The 17,187-nt window shown below is 42.6% G+C and overlaps 1 protein-coding gene across 6 annotated transcripts in view; it reads right to left on the bottom strand.

Annotated features, from left to right (window-relative positions):
- Rdl (Resistant to dieldrin) overlaps positions 1-17,187 on the bottom strand; it is a 79,018-nt gene that overhangs the window by 23,720 nt on the left and 38,111 nt on the right. For 4 of the 6 annotated variants that reach the window (XM_071699511.1, XM_071699664.1, XM_071699750.1 and 1 more), the window contains exons 3-5: positions 13,268-13,335; positions 1,285-1,511; positions 139-221 (exon numbers count right to left, since the gene is read on the bottom strand). In XM_071699511.1, the coding sequence (XP_071555612.1) occupies positions 139-221; positions 1,285-1,511; positions 13,268-13,335 (378 nt within the window). Of the gene's footprint in view, positions 1-138; positions 222-1,284; positions 1,512-9,158; positions 9,227-13,267; positions 13,336-17,187 lie in introns of all 6 variants that reach the window. The other 2 variants (XM_071699586.1, XM_071699826.1) reach the window with 1 other exon arrangement.

Below are 17,187 nucleotides of genomic sequence, written 5' to 3'. Positions count from 1 at the left end.
ATGTGTAGTAAGTATGTCGAGTAGAACTAGGCGAGAATGTCGAATTCTGTGAAATAGTATTTCGTTCGTTCGTATGCACCTATATATAATATGTATAAGTATACGTATGTACATCACACACGCGCGTTGCGTACTTACAGCTCTCGATCTCAATATGGCACAGTTGCCGGTCCATCGGGAAATACTGCAAGTTCATGGGACACGACGCTGTAATCGTTAAGCTGAAACACATTCAATAAAGCCGGTTTAACAATCGCTTCTCGACAAAATGTTTTATGATATACGAATGCAGGGATTCTCGCAGCCAATCCATTTGCACCCGAGTAACGCTGAATCAATGTGCGGGAATTAATTCGTAGTCGACCTCATTACGCCCGGAGTCACGTCAGGATTAACGTGTAAGAACCAATCCGTATCGATTCGACGTACCATTAATACATGTCTATTCTCGTCTTCGATGAGACGTATTATACGAAACGATACAGACGTATGTATTCGCATGATTCGTGCGGACAGTGATCGATGACTTACGCTGGAAGCGGGGAAGAATTATTCACGCAAACGAGCACGCGCTCGCTCGCGCTTCATCGATATTCTTCTTTCGTTCCCCGACAGCGAGCGGCTCGATTTGGTACTTCCGATCCGGAAGTCGGGGATGTAATATAATGGAACGATATTGCACGAGGGAGTGCAAGTTAGGTATGCATGGATCGTCTGAATATAGCCGGCGCGTTAATACCGGAACACTCCCGGGCGCTCGGGAGGGGGATAGATACGAGGAATGATATGGGGCTGTGTCAAGCGAGAAGAGGGTGGAGGCCGCTACAGGGAACAAATTTGTCGCGCCGGGCACAATTGGTCCCAGAAGTGCCACGAATGTTCTATGGTGATGGAGGACAATGAGCTCGCGGTAGAAAATACCATCAACGTTTTCCCTCGGACGATGAAAGTAACAGTTTAGGATAAAATCCACTTAACTGGCTCGAAGAAAGGAACATCTTTTAACCTTTATCTATTGCTCACCAACATAGCGTATTATATATATATACATCTTGTTTCTTTTCTATTACTATCTAAATTATTCTAAATTAAGTCTCGTCATAATGATGAAAAAAAAGAGCTTACTTAGATGACTTTCAAACTTGGATTTACTATGAAAAAATCTGACGGTTGAAAAATATTACTGTGTAAATTGGATATATATATCCGATATATATATATTCCATTTTATACATATATAACCGTAGATGATACGGGTTGGGAGCTATAAGCTGTTTTACTCACCGTATGCTACGCGTGATGCTCCCCGAGTGGTGAATGCGAATGAACTCGTTGCTGGTGGTAGCGATGTGAAAGTACGACTGCTTCTCGTTGACGAAGAAGGTGTCGGGTACCCAAATGTTCTTGATGAATTCTGAACCGACGCTGAGCGTCTCGACGCCCGTTCGCGGCTTGAACGCGAGTCGTGGATCCGTCCAGAATTGTCGGAAGTAAAAATCCAACGTGAAGTCCTGGTGACAGGTGGACGACACAGGTGACTTATTAGTTTGGTAGTCGTTTGTGTTCACAGACATATTGAAGAAATACGAGGATTCACGTAAGCCTTTCCGTATTTTGTGCACATATCGTGTTTTTTGTTGTTGCTCCGAAAATGATTAAAAAAGCGATTTGTTGTTGAGTTATCTTTATTATCACTAACCGTATCTTTTAAATAAAGCGTTATTCTTGTGCAATACGTATTGTTTTAAAAATAGAAATAATGTGGAAATTATGGATAAATTTAACAATTTAATAATAAAATGGATATAATAATAACAATATACATAATACAATAACAATTTACATAAAGATATAAAACTTTATTTAATATTATTAATTACATATTTAAGACAGATATTATTTGTGAATGTTATAGAAATATCTCAGTAACTCACAAAGTGCGTTTTTCTTGTTAGTCAAATTTAAACAACAAATGGCTTGTGTATTAGTCGTTGAAAACACTGAGGAACATTTTCGACGTTTGCAAATCTTTTTAAAACAGAGCATACAGAAGCCAATTTGAAATGCTACGTTAGTCCTCGTTCTTCACACAAGTCCGAGCGTATAAAATCTCAAGAGATTGAAAAGGCGTATGCGTTTCTACGCAAGAGGGAACGCAAGATTGTGCGAGATAAATAACGATTGTGGTCTAATTCGGCCGCCCGCGTTTACGACGCGGACGTAACATGTCGATCGGAAGAGATATTCGTGCAAGGAGAGTTATACGGGAAAGGAAACACGTTCGGGATCGCGAACGTCGACAGGCACCTTCGAAAGCTTATCGAGGCGGCTCGTCGCGGTTATCGTAATACGTGGAATCAGCCACTTAACGCTTACGTGACCCTCTATATATCCAGACCTCCTCCGGTGTTCTACTTGACCCCACGCTGTGAAACGAGGCGAGGCTAATTCGGCGCGGCGCGGCTATAAAGTCCGAAGTTGCGACGGCAACTTCGAGAGCTTTGTGGAGCGCTCCATCATTGGGTCTCACACTCGCAAGAGCGTTTATCCTGGCTTGAGCGACGTGCGGAGAACAACTCGGACGAAAGTGATTTCGGGTAAACGTGTGATTGACGATCGCGCGATTCCATTACTGAATCCTCGTGGCATTATATCAAATACAAAAGTCTGAAAAATATTTATTTATTTAAATTTAATTTTGTTGACAAATAATTTGCGATATATTTATTGTAAGCAGTATGCAACAATATATTGTACAAGAGAATTTGGTTTAAACAGATAAAATCACGCGTATATGAATTAAATAAAATTAAGTTGGAAATTGTATAATAATTCGCAGATGTTAGTTCGCAATGATTCGCAAAGAACTTAATGTTTTTAATATTACAGAAACTTCACGATATAATAATAAAAGAGACAAACTTTAAGCTTTCGTAGTTGCGTTGAAATTAATAACGGGAGATTTTGTAGTCAAGAAATTTCTTTCATATGGAATTGAAGACAATAATATCACAGTTATTATACAAATAATATGTTTCTGCGCCGATATAAACTCGTCGGCAATGTCACGAGCTTTCTAAATTACTCCACTGCCGATTTCGCTGAAACGTTTATTCGTATGGCTGAGGAAGTTTAAGTACTAAACTGAGAAGTGAGAGTTGAGCGCGTTCAACTGAAATAGATGAGCAGATTTATTATCCAAGGTAGAAGTTTCTTAATCGGCTCGCTATTATAGCAAGAAATCCTGAAGGGAATATGCTTAAAACTTGCTTGATATCTTGATGAGGTTTCGTTGTCTCACTATATTATTGAATATTGAACTATAATAAAATTTAATAATCATTAAATTATATTTGATTGAAGACTTTAAACAAGTTTGTTTCAAATGTAGAGAATATAAGAAAACCGACAATCTCACCACGTTATTATTAAATAATATGAATACAAATATATACGTAATGGTTTGCTATATTTTTTGTTAATAATTTGAATGTGTAGTTATTATTTTTTAATTAGTTTGAGATATCCATGTGCTGATCATTACGTTGTAATGATCTGTTGATAACACACATGCTATATTATTTGATTTATTACTGTAATATTATACTTGTTCCATTATAACGCAATGTTTCCAATTAGTCTTATATTGCAGAGACACGTTAAGAATCTAGATACTAGCCCTGCCGTAATAGCGCACAGTTACGACGGGTGAGTTAATAGTTTATAATTACGATGCTAAGCGCGATTATGAACTCGTATTCTTACGCGAGAACACACGCGTGACCTGCACGCCTCGTGAGCATCGAGATTCCTGCCGACGCGACGTGGGGTCGATCACAGGACAGGAGTTTCGCGACGCGAGTATAATTCGTGTGTACACGCGAACGAGATAAGGTGTGGAGACCGTGTATGTATAGTGACTACGTATATATACATACATATAAAACAGGTATTTTACGACGAAATCACTACGTACAGACATGCCACGAAACTGCCATAAAATTCATGCACCGCGCGCTATATGAAGATAGTATTTTGTATGTGTGTGTGTGTGTGTGTGTGTGTGTGTGTGTGTGTGTGTGTGTGTGTGGGATGGATGGTATAGCACCTTTAAAATTTTTGATGATCATCTTTGCGTATCGCTTTTATCGCCAGCAGTGCGAATATTAATTGAATACGTGTATTCAATGGCAACTTCTTCTTTTTCTTGGTGAACATGCAGCATGATGTGTTTGAATAACAATTGTAATAGAACAGTGCAGAAATTCCCTACCGTCTCTGAAATGAATTCTTTGAATCTTATAATTCATAATTAAAAATTAAGTTTGTCGTGAAAGTCGTGATATAAGATTCAACTCTTTTTACATTTAATGAGGATCATTATTAAATTTTATTTGTTTGCTTTTACTTTGTTCTACCTTTTCCCGCTCGATTATACAGTAACGATGCTGGGCAACCATAAATTTTACGATAATTATTAGCGAAGTTTTTATAACTATCGGTGGGTGTAAAATTGCAAAAAATTTTAGAGAATACTTTGGAAATAAAGTTCGGAATTTTACAACTCCAATAAGATGTCACGACTCCGTGACAAGAGGGAGAATTCGACCCGAGGCGTTGCTTGTCATCCCTTTCGACGACGTGTGCGCGCATACGCGAAGACTTTTCCCGGCATTCGCGTCGTTATGAAGAATTCAATACGCGTGGCACATTGCGGCTCATTCCATTGCACATTTTTTCGATTTATTTTAGCGTCGATTATATACCTGGCGATTAATTAAAGACTCGCAAGTAAAGAAGTGATAATTTACATACCGATTTAATTGTATTATATTGTTAATAGCACGTTAATAACATTTGAAGATTCAAAATAGATAGATGAATGTATGGTAGATAATTAATTTCGTGTTTTAAACGCGCGCAAATGCCTCGGCGAATATGAAAGAGCTTGAAATATCCCGTGGAGATGCCGTGTGGAACAGAAGTTGTCATCGTTCGCGTTTCTGGCAGCTCTTCAGGCGCACTGCGGTTACGTCGTGATGACGTGAAATTGCCGCGCTAACAAATCTTCGTATGATCAACTGATCAACAACTCCCACGAGAATTAATTTCCAAATTTTGATTCTTTTGACTTATAGTTCCTGTTTTCGTTTTCTCCCATTCTTTATATGTATAATTTACAATTTGTAACTATCGCGATGCATTGTTCAGTCATTTGTCTTTTGTTGAAAATGAATATTGATCCTGAATTAGGTTATTATGACACAAAATGTCAATTGAAAAACTTTTATGGCTTTCTCTTTTCGAGGAAATTAGGAGAAAATTGTGATTGTTACTACATTTGGAAATGCAAAGCATCTATTTATTAACTATCTATTTATTAATGTGATCGTGTAATTGATGTGTCTCGGTAAAATACCGAAACGTTTAGTAAACTGTATCTGCTCGTTGTTTAATTGCACGTGAAAATATTTCTCACGCTTATCTCGACGGCACGCAAATCTTGCACGGTGTATTTGGGCGTGAATCGAGCAATTCGAGCGGGTACGCGCGTCTCGTTGCCGGTGAAACATTTTCCGGGGAGGAATGCGGGCAGGTGTGCGCAAGCATCTCTATTACACGCAAATCGTAGCGTATAAAAAACAAAGAACAAGAGGAAAGCTTTGTGGAAGCGTTTCAGGCAAAAGCTCGCAGGCCAATCGATCTAAAAAAAGAGAGAGAAAGAGAGAGAAAAAAAGAATAGGGAAAAAAACGGTACAGTAGTGTTGTACGACAAGTGATGGAAGCGAGAGAGGGGCTCGTACGAGGAGGAACGCTCCATTTTCGGAGTCCATCGTGCCTCGACGAGCGCGAATTACCGCGATGTGTACGCGCAAAGCACATAGACTCGTGGCTATGCGTTACGCACACACATACGCACACACCGAGAAGTACACACAGTACAATAAACGCAGGCTTTTCGCGCGCACAAAACGCACGTGTGCACGTTACACACACACACACATACACGCACACATTACGCACATATACCGCGCGCGCGTGCACGTAACACGCGCTCGCGCTCGTAGAAATCGTAATATATATAGATATATATACAATATATATAGCGTGACGTGATTCATAGCAACCAGAAGCGCACTGCACACACTGACAATGACACAGCTCATATAGGTGTCATAGTATATTTACGATATAATAGCATAGATATATACGAGATATATATGCAAATACAATTATATATATCGGTATAGTCTCGATGTAGTCGTAACGTCGCACGAGCTATACTCTTCATTTGGTATGCAATCATCGGCTGGCCGAGGGTGGAGAGGAGGTACAGGGCGAAAGGAAATATCTCGTTCTTCGAGGGCCGCAGGGTATCTTCTATCGATACTTTTTCTCCTCTCTTGCTCTTTCCATCCGCTTTATCCTTCTTTTCTCGGTTTCCTCCGGCCGAGAGGACTACAATCAACGAGCGCATAAAGACGCTTTCACCGTATTATTCTCTCCGCCTGTGCTTGTCGATTTTTTTTTTCGAACGATGAAAGGGAAGATAAATTGGTAGGAAAATCGTCTCGTTGTTCGCGGATACACCGGCCGGAGAGAGTCCGAAGAGTGGCCCTCGAGGGATGGACATTGGAAGTCGCTTCGCGACGAGGAGATAAGGCAAGGGGGAAACGAGACAAAAGGCCGGGGAAAGAGGATACGTAACGGGAAACTCGCCAGCGGGTGTAAAAACTCGCGCGTCACGTCCCAGGTGACAGTGTCGACTTGATTTGGTTTCCGCACAGGGCTCAACACCTGGGGTCCAGCCTCGTACATTCAGCTCCAAACTCGTACTCTGGATCTCCGGGGGTGAACGAGAGAATCGACGCGCCGTTTTCCCCTCGCGCAATTACGCGTCAAATATGCAGGGGAAAGAAAGAGAGAGAGAGAGAGAGAGAGAGAGAGAGAGAGAGAGAGAGACTCGACCGCAAGCTCACAGGATAGAGTCGATGCTGTTCGGGCTGCGGTAAGTCAACGTTACCGCCGCCGCCCTGGAATTCATCACGAACCGAAAGCTCTAAAAATTTTATCGTACCCGGGGCTCGCGCAGAGGATCGACAACGCGCTCGCGGACCGCGTGTTTCCTTCGAATCTTTTCGGTCGCGCGGATACGTTCACTGCGATTTCGGGCGATCGACTGATAAGACTCTGATTACGTCAGAATACTGGAGATTCCTGCAGATGAATTTAATTTCTGGTATAATTGTTACCGGAGAAACGGGTTAAAGGTCTACAATCCGAAGCGCATACTTCGAGATACGATCGATAGAGGATGGATCCAGTTACCGTGCTAGTTTGAAACTGATTGCCGACACCGGAACGAGAAATACCTTCGATTACTACAGGATTATGCGTAATACACAATATGTTTTACGGTGCCGCTATATACCTTAAATATATTGAGAAACAAATACGAATATAGATATATATACGTGTATCAATGACGCAGGATACGCGTACGTACACTCTTATGCATTTCTTATGTACAGATGTGAGCGCATAAGAGTGCACGATCACGCGTATACTAACGTGTCTCAACGTAGTGCGGCCTACGGTGCTCGATCCGAAACTCTCAATTTATTGCCAATTATTGGAACATAAGACAGTTGCATATCGCATTACCATTTTATATATTTTATTCTTTCTCGTATAAGTATTTGTTAGTTTTGAATGACTTTCAATAATACGCATACTATCATTTTGTGTTTCAGAGAGAAGCCCGATGGAATTTTCTGCCTCGTGGATTTAGGAAGACGGTAAGTCGTGCTCGGATTTTTGACTTATTTACGATCCCCTCGAACGGGAAACGGTTCGCAGCGACGCGATATCGCGAAGAGGATTTAATGTTCCCTCGCGGGATTAAAAGGTCGCGCGTTTGCCGTCGTCACGGGGCGTCCGTCGGGGGTCTCTCCTGGAGATTTTTCCACGTTAGATCTCCGCGCGTCGCGTTTCGAACGAAACCAAGCCGCAGGTCCTTTTATCGTCGGCTCGAGCACCGCGGGTAGGGCCATGCAACAAGAACATCGCAAATCGAATCAAACGACTCAACCATAAACCATAAACGAAGTGGACAAGAATATATCTTGCGAAGACTGTGGAACGTAGCAAGGTTCCCTTGTAACAGTTCAGCCAACCAAACAGCTGTGACGAGCTATAAAAACGTAGGTTAGTAGGCCATCCGTGTGTATACTATTGTCGCTTGTGTGTGTGTGTGTATACCGATATGTATCTCCACGTGTACGAACGTACATGGGGGACGTGTGTATGTGGATGTATAGCTTATACCGTGTGGCTATGTGTGTCGATACGCCCCTTGCTGCCGACATAAACATCGCTATGCGCGTCGTACGTATTTCCCCTGGTGCACCTTTCCGCGAACAGATATCGGGAACGACTCGAGATTTAAGCAGATGTGAATATACGCGCCGAGATATCGCCTGGTTTACGTTGCTGCTTTATATAAGACTTTACTCTTGCGAATCAATATACGTATAAAAATGTAAGGTTTTGTTAACCGCACGTGTACGCGCGTACCTGCGGTTAACAAAAACTGACTTTTCGCACGACTCCACGCGAACGTGGCGATATATTTTCATTATTCTTGAATCACATTCGTATACAGCGATCCGGCAACGAAATTTCGAAACGGTCTGTGTTTCGATTGGCATGGATATTTTTACGTGAATATCCGTGCCATATCGTAACGCGGTAACAAATAAACAAGCCGAAACATATGATATACTGTGGACGCAATCGGAAGCAAGTGGCGCGACTGGTAAGCTGATTCGATCAATGATGGTGGTGGCGTCAGTTTCACGATAGGTACACGCTCGACGTATGATGATCGGTCCAATTAAACGCGTGGGTTAAAAACTCCCTTTAAAGCGGTATCGACACAATTTTGGCATTACGATCGATCGTGCTATCGCAATGTGAAACGGCCGTGCCGGGCGGAAATGGACGTTCCCGTTGTCGCTTTTTGATACGATGGATACGAGAGAGGGGAAAGGATGGGAAAGGGGAGAGCGTGGCTTGTTCGCGAGACTGGATGAAATAAATGAACGGACAGTTGTCGATGTTGAGTTTGTATGAGAGAGTTTGAATGCAAACTGTACCATCAACACCTCGGACACGGAGCTGATGCTGAGGACATACATGGTGACGCCGACCTCCACGGGCGGACCTGCAATCAACAAAACCATCCGGCCTTGGTCGCTGTGATTACCCGCCAATCTCTAATCAACCGTGTACGACCTATTCGTGTATACGAGATAAGCAGATATCTAGAGACAATAAGTATTAATAAACAGTAGTAAAGACGAGATCTACCTTTACCTCTGACTCACGCGCGCTTTACGTCGCGCACTGAAACTTTGGCACCTTTAAAGTGCTTTTGAAACGGTCGCTACGTCGTATTGCGTGCCGTGGCGCGTTTCGCATGTTGCGGGCGATGTCTATCGGAAGAATCTGAACCCGTCGCGACGCGCTCCGATACGAATCCACGTCGCAATCACGCTCGACACGCGCGGACGAATCGTTTATTTTATTTTTCCTTCCCCCTCTCGAGTCTTTGGTCAAATTGGGCAACGTCGTGCACGCGGAGAGGGTTGCCTTGGTGATCGCGGGGCGCCTGTCCCGTGTGAGCCAGAGGCAAAGCGTGAACGGATAAGTCGAGGAGAGCTCGCACCCTGCACGGAACCAAATCAACAGGACTCGTCGTCGGCCACGTTGCCTTCCAAGCTAGAAGAATCATCTATACTTGTCTCGTTACATAGGCACTATGCTCTTACGTATATATTACATACACATCACAGCCACGTAGCAGTATGACATTACCTTACTACTACTTTTTTTTTATTTCGTACCGCGTTGCTTTATAGTGGTTTTTTGCTTTCTCTTACCCTCTCGCTTTTTCTTTCGCTTTTTTGCATCTTGTTTTTTTTTTGCCGATCACTCGTCTCACGTCGTTATTCCAATTAGGTTCGTTGTGGCTATACGTGTACGTATCCCGGGGAGATATGGCTCGTTTTATATATTGTCGTTTTTTTCCGCCCTATATTAGACGCCCCTCCGTGATCGAGAGCGGCGCGTCGTCTTGTCGAACATTTTTGTCGAACGACATCGTTACTTTACACTGAATTGCTGTCATTGTCATTGCGGTCGTCGATTCCGGGCGAAATCCATTTCTTTTTTTTTTTAGCTTCTGGGGGAGGTGAAGGGGGATGCCTTGAAATACCGAAAGAGTTGCTGGAAGGAATTCGGACGGATAACGATCGAGACAGATCGATCGCGGATTGTTCTCTCTCGCGTGTTGGTATACACGTACGCGTGATACGTGCGGTGTTTCGACAGAGAGATGACGGAAGTGTGTCGGGCAAAGGGGGATTTCTTTCGGGGGGTGGCGGGACATAGAATATAATAATAATTGTAAGTGGTGGCAGGCGGCAGCCCATCTCAGCAACCGCGGCATAGCAGCTAGAGCGTCTAAGAAAACGGTCTAACGGGACGGTCGTGCGTGTTTAATATATTGAACAAAATACTATTTTTCCCTGAGAGCAGAAAGCAATAAAAAGACGCTCCTCATTCACGTTCTCTCTAACACTACGTGACGTTCGGGGCAGCCCAGGCTCAAAGTTCAGGCAGGAAATCAGTGAACTAACTTTTCCACGCCCGCAGAAAACGAAAACGTAGTCGGGGCAACTGAAAAAATTCGTCTCGACGTTGATCCACAACATTCCGTAAGAATTGTCTCCTTTTGCCAGTATCGCAAATTTTAATGGCTTTTCGCGACAATGTAGCTCGCGCGCATGAATCACATCGAACGTCTAGTTAAGAGATTATTTTCTAAATAAATCTGGTTCCCGCGCATTAAACGGAAACCACCTCGCAATAATTTAGAACGAGTCTGGCTGTATCTCTTTTTTTTTTTTTCGAGATTCAGCTCGATTTGCGACCGCATCCACGCAGTCTCGCTGCTTCCAGTTGCCGAAACTACAGCTTCGTTTCCCGAGCGAGGAACGAGAACAGCCAGTATATATTATCTAAAATATGAAATAGTACTTTGTCCATTTTTCTTTTAGTATATATTTCTGTTTCTTTCTGTTGCTCGCTACTAAAGTGTAACTGTGATACGTGTATGTTTATGTATGTGTATGGGAGAATGCGTGTAAAGTCATACACGCGCACACTCATTCCTGCGTCGTCGGTGTAAACCGGTGCCGCGATAAGCGGACGGGCCACATGGTACTACAATATATCAAATGAGTTAGGAGACAACTCGGCTTGGTTAGCTTCATTTCGGTAGTTTCGAAGTGCAAGCGGTAAACCGCGTCGCGTAATCGCCATCGCGCACGTCTGCGAAGTGCGCCTTATACGGATTACTCAATTGACGTTTTTATGCTGTGATTACGTAGCGCTGTCTTTCGCGCCTGTGGAACAATAAAATATCTACGTCTCGAGATGATATACGACTAAAATAATTTTGCTGTTCTGATTTAAGCGAAAGAAAATTTGTATTATTTAAAAAGTTGCTATTTTTCTTTCTACAAATCACTAACTAATTAGTCCTTGAGGGTGTTTTAATGTTATATTCGAAGATGAGATATCAAACGAAAACTAAACGTAAAGTACCATCTAAACTATCTAAAGTACCATCAAAATACCGTAAAATCAAACAGATTAATAGCCCCCATTTCCTTTCCACGGTTAATTGAGTGATAGAAATTTCGCATTTTATCACATGTCTAGAAATCATGAATTTATATTATGATTAATGAACATGTGTTTTGGGATCTACTTTTTTCACGGCGAACTTAAATACGCATTACGTTCCGATTAAAAATGTGAAAAACTTTTACCTCGTTTAAACGTTCATTTCGTTCAAGAGACGTGCTATTCATAATGTCGAGGAACGAGATACGTAGTACCGATTAGTTCTCTTCTGCATAGTTTGAATTCAATTGGCCTCGGAACCAATGCGCCAAGAAATTGGACGTCGCTTCGTGTCGACGGGCGAGGTCCTCGAAGCGAGCGCTGAATCGTTTCGGTAATCGTGTTACCCGATTTTCGCGGTTCCAAACGTCGTCGTTAAACGAACAGCGCATCAAAGGAGCAGCACACATAGCCCAGAGCGATGCGACTCTGCGCATGGCAAGCTAAAATTGGTTTCGTCGTGCCGGGGTGTCGATCGACGGATACACGACGGTACCATCGTGCAATGACGAACCGGCGAGGATCGTTGAGCGCCTCTCGTGTTTCCAATTGATGGCACCGAGGATCGAATTTCTTTCGTTGTGCTAAAACAAGGCGAAATTAAAGCCGCGAGCTCGTGGAACAATTAATCAATCGTTATGTGTACGCGTTCGAAGCGAAATAATCGCGACAGCGTCGTTAGGCAATATGGAGATAATTCACGCTTCGGTGAACGTATTAAACAACGAATAGTTTATTGGACCGACTCTCGACCGTTGAAAATATCGCTCCAATTAATGTATGATTAACAACTTGAACGAATTATTTGCCGAGACGAACACGGACGGCATGAGAGATCACCCGCATAGATATGTACAAACATTGTTTGTTAATGCAATCAACATTGGAGTCGACCTAGAATCAACATGCGCGTCGCTCTCTCGTTACGTCTGTTGATTTTTTAAATAAATCGTTTACCTGAATACGTCGTGCGATGTTTAAGTATATGTTTCGAGAAGAAAGAGAACACAATAATGTGATGTGTTTACACGTTTTTAATAGTTACAAACACACATAGCACAAATAGAGAGTGATAATTACGTTGCATGAGGCAAGATCTCCTGAGGCTGTACACGTAATTGAGTAATTGGAAACAATAATATTGTTCCATTCGTTGCGAAGGGTGATGAGACAAACGAAAAGAATGCACACTCGTGTGCGCGTGTATGTACAACAGTGTTGAACCGGATATACATCCGCACTCGTGTCGCCGCGCGTATTAAGTCTCCCAGGTGTGTCTGTGCACGTGTGTGTCGGTGGGTAAAAAATGCTAATTGCAATTCAGTAACGATCAACGGCAATCGTTGACTTGAAAATACACGGGCAGTAAAGAAAAAAAATACGTATGGTCGCTTGGGCGAAGAGACCGACGGGCGGGCTGGGGAGAGTCGGGAGGGCGGATTGTGTTTAGCCGAGAACGATAATAATGAGTAAACTTTCAGCGGAATTACTGAGTAAGACCTAGAAGTAGTACCATTTTCACTTCGGATAGGGAGCTGATACTCAAGACGTACATGGTGACGCCCACCTCGACGGGAGGACCTGAAATCGAAGGTTAGTAAGACTGAGTCGCCGGTTTTCGGCCGCGGCCAAGCTACACGGTGAGAGTGACTGTATGGCATTCGTTCGTTAATTACAAGTATCACACAGATTTGCTTTTCTTTTTCTTTCGTTTCTTTTTTTTTCCGGTTCTTTTCTATGAGTTTACTGTGAATGCGAAATGGATATATGTTGGTGAGGTCGCTACGTTGGATGGATCGCTGAAAGTGGTAATCGCTTTCGATTAGACGATGTCCGATAATAATTTATGCGCTAATTTACGTGTGCTCGGTTGTCATCATAGTTGCATAACGACGGTTTTGCAGATAGGCTTAATCTATATGCGCAGCGCTGTGACGTGCTTTGTATCGAGCGATTTATGTTACACGCGCGCGGATTTAATTGAGGCGAATAAGTTATTAAAGTTTATTTAAAGCTATAAGCTGGTATATCAAGTTAAAGCATGTTATAAAATTATCTTCGCCAAATTTTTGTTCTCTTTTTTTCATCTTTTTTAACATGCCTGATATTGCTCGATTATTCGAAAATATATTTTTCTCTCGTCGCAGTTGCAATTACTTTTTAATAAATTTTAATAGAATTTAATAAAATCTTTTAATAAAATTTAACGAATTTCAATTAAGGTACATCCATTAAAATACGTGGCCATAAACAGTCGTTTACGGTCACGTATTTCAATATGCGACGTGACATAAGCTATTTCTCCCGTAATCTTTGCGAAAATCTAAATTCAAAGACCTGACGAGGGTCTTCGTGAAAATTTCAGTAGTCCGTGCCAGATGTGAGGCACGAAATCGAAGCTGCTGCCGGTCGAATTGATCGGCCGCAAAGACGAAGCGGAAAAATGTAATCGCGCCCGATCAGGCGGTATCTCACCGCAGAGAAAAGTTTATGGACGAAATTTCGGGCGGAGGGTGAAGGAAGGCGGGAAATCAGGTACAGATGGGAAGAACCCGGGCGGGTCGCGAGGGGAGCGAGGGGGCCGATGGGAGCGCGATGGAAAGGGTTAGGGAATGCGAGGCCGCATATACGTGTCCACGCTGGCGTTTTCGCGATAAAGTTGACTCGTAAACAACGGCTCTGCCAACGCCATCGCGCGCCACTCGACCGATATATCTTCATTTCCATTTCTAGGATGTTTTTAAAGCCCCTATAGCCGAGGAACATCCCATACGGGACACATATTTCACAATGACGTTCTCGCGACATGCTGGAAAACGCACGGCCGACGTGGTATCGGGTTAATTGAAACGCGCCTGTATGCTTCTCCTGTGCAAACCGATCGCCCATGAGAGAGCATACGCCGAAAAAAAAAAAGATTAAAAAATATTCCAGACACATGTGATGCAACTGAAAAAGAACAAAAATTAATAATCGGCCGTAGTGCATAGGATCGAAAAATCGCAGTCATCAATTCCGCGTGGACCGATACAGCTAAACTATATAACTGTTCTTATATTTACGTATATGTCTTGTTTCTTTTGTTGTGCGTTGTGTAATGTCGAATATTATACTGAATAAATTTAATACATTATCTTTAACAAAATATAAATAGTTTATAGATGTTTTCTCGTTATTTCGTAAACAAAAAAGTACTTGATAACTATATTAAATATCCATAACTAACGTATATGGATGAAATAAATATAAAGCACGTATAAAATTCTATTGTTTTAATCAATTTTTTTGCTGTCTTGTATCTAACAATAAGTCAACGTTGTGGTTTTAACATTGTCGAGTTTCTTTTCTAACGCGAATGCGAAAAGTTTTTGTTTGTCATTACGACAACGAGTTTATGGAGTGCAAACATTCCGAGTTTCTGGTCACGTATTTTGTCATTTTACGTAGGCCTTGGATGGCAGCGGCGAAGCTCGTGTTTAAAAATCCGGCTGCGCTCCGGGGAATATCCAATAAAGCACGCTACGAATCGAAAAGAGAGCAGCGGCAGGCGGCACGGTTTATCCCGTCGGCCCGCGATATTCTCGTGTCCGTTTCCGTAATGTCCGCGTACCGATCTAAATTTTAAATGTTAGAAACTCCGTATCCTCCCGGGGGATCTCTCGTGTATCGATACACGCGGGAGCGGCGAGAGGCGCGGATATCGGCGATTCGAATCTAGACGGTACATTTAGTGCGCTTTTTTGCGATCTGCCGATAGCAACCTGTATATACGTGATCCCGCCGGAAAATGAAACGATCACCTTTTATACCTGACAGTCAGCCCGAGTTTACTGCAGAGTGAGCTATCACTAATGCATTTTCGAAACGTAGCTTGGAAAATCAAGCTAATATATATTTTTACCACGATCTCTCCATCAATTGCAATAGTAAAGCGTGTTGTTGTATTGAAGGCTAGTTGGTAAATTTTGAATTGTTTTATGTATAGTGTTGAAGCGAAACAATTCTCGTGCGCGGTTGCAGATTAATAAATTGAATTCATTGAATAATATTCATATAATATAGACACTTTGCATGTTTAACAATTGTATGGAATGTAATTAAACGACAGTACGTTGAATATGTGTTTATTTTATTTTATTTTGCATTAGCTGAGAATTCAGATAATTGCAATTTGTAATTTTAACTATCTTCAGCATACGAATTGAAGCTGAATTATTCAGTTAACCGCTCTTTTTCGATTTTTATATCTGACCTATAATAGTAATAATTATAACTGCGAGCACACAAGAATATCTACCAGACTAATAGATGTCGGTCAACGATTTTAGCTTCTTCGAAAATGTGGAACTAAAATGATTCTCGGCCAATCAAATTCTGTATCCTTTTTTGGGGGGGAGAAAAATAGAGCAGCTATAATGAAACCGAAGCGTTACGTCTTAGGAATCGCGACACCGAGCCGAAATGTGAGTGCGGTTTCGAAATAGAATCCGGGACAAAAGATGCTGCTATACGACGCAACGACAAAATCAAAGTCAAAATCGTAATTGAAGGCGAGATACTGCGTCTCGGTGTAGTCGGAGCGGAGATGCCGTTAACGGTAACCCGTGGCAACCCCGTGGGGCGTCCCAGCATCGATCCGAGTTTTATCGAAACCAGCTCCAGCCCCGCCCTACCCCCACGAGGTCATCCCCGAAAATATGACTTTTTCGCGATAGAATCATCGACATATATGAATCATGATCGTATAGCTATCTCGGCATCGATAATCGGGCCGCGAAACCGATCTGAACGCGCGCGGGGACTTTTTGGCCAGGCCTATCGAGCCCGAAAGTGGGACGGGCCGTCAATTGGCAGACACTAATTGCCTCTAACTGACTCTCCGAGTGGCGAGCGTGCTCGCTCGAAACTGGACTAATGGTTCTTTAATATCCCCTATGTTTTATAAGCATCGCGTTTATTCGACCGCAAAATCGTATCGCGCTCGCAGTCGATAGACGTCTGGCATTTATTCGAAATAGCCGTTCACGCGCAAAAGTCGGTACCTATTACGTATTACGTGCAAACTGTGTACTTTGCGGATTAATCAAGAGCTAAAAGAGAACGCTTTTGTGCTTTACACTTTTATCTTCGGGGAGTCACGTGCCGTTCCCTATCTCCGCGATAGAAACGCGCGCTGTCTGCCGCATCGTTTTATCGGTATTTCTTTTTCGGTAGTCGCGCGGTTGAGCCGCGTGGTAAACTGCAAATTACTCCTTTGCCGGGAAACAGGATGCGATTCGCGTACACGTGCTGCCGCACTGTTCCTGTCAGAGTTGTTTTATGAAAGCGGTAGTACGCTCGAAAGCTCGTTTTTGTAGGGTAAAACGTGGGAGATGATAAGCGACGTCAAAAATATTTCCTGGAGCGTTTCGCCGAAGCTTTAGTCGTTGTTGT

Source organism: Temnothorax nylanderi, unplaced genomic scaffold (genome assembly GCF_030848795.1).
Source record: "Temnothorax nylanderi isolate EJ_2023f unplaced genomic scaffold, tnyl_v1.0 TNYL_tig0001_pilon, whole genome shotgun sequence".
Lineage (NCBI taxonomy): Eukaryota > Metazoa > Arthropoda > Insecta > Hymenoptera > Formicidae > Temnothorax > Temnothorax nylanderi.
The sequence above is the reverse complement of the archived record's forward strand: the minus strand, read 5'-3'. Positions and strand labels throughout refer to the sequence as shown.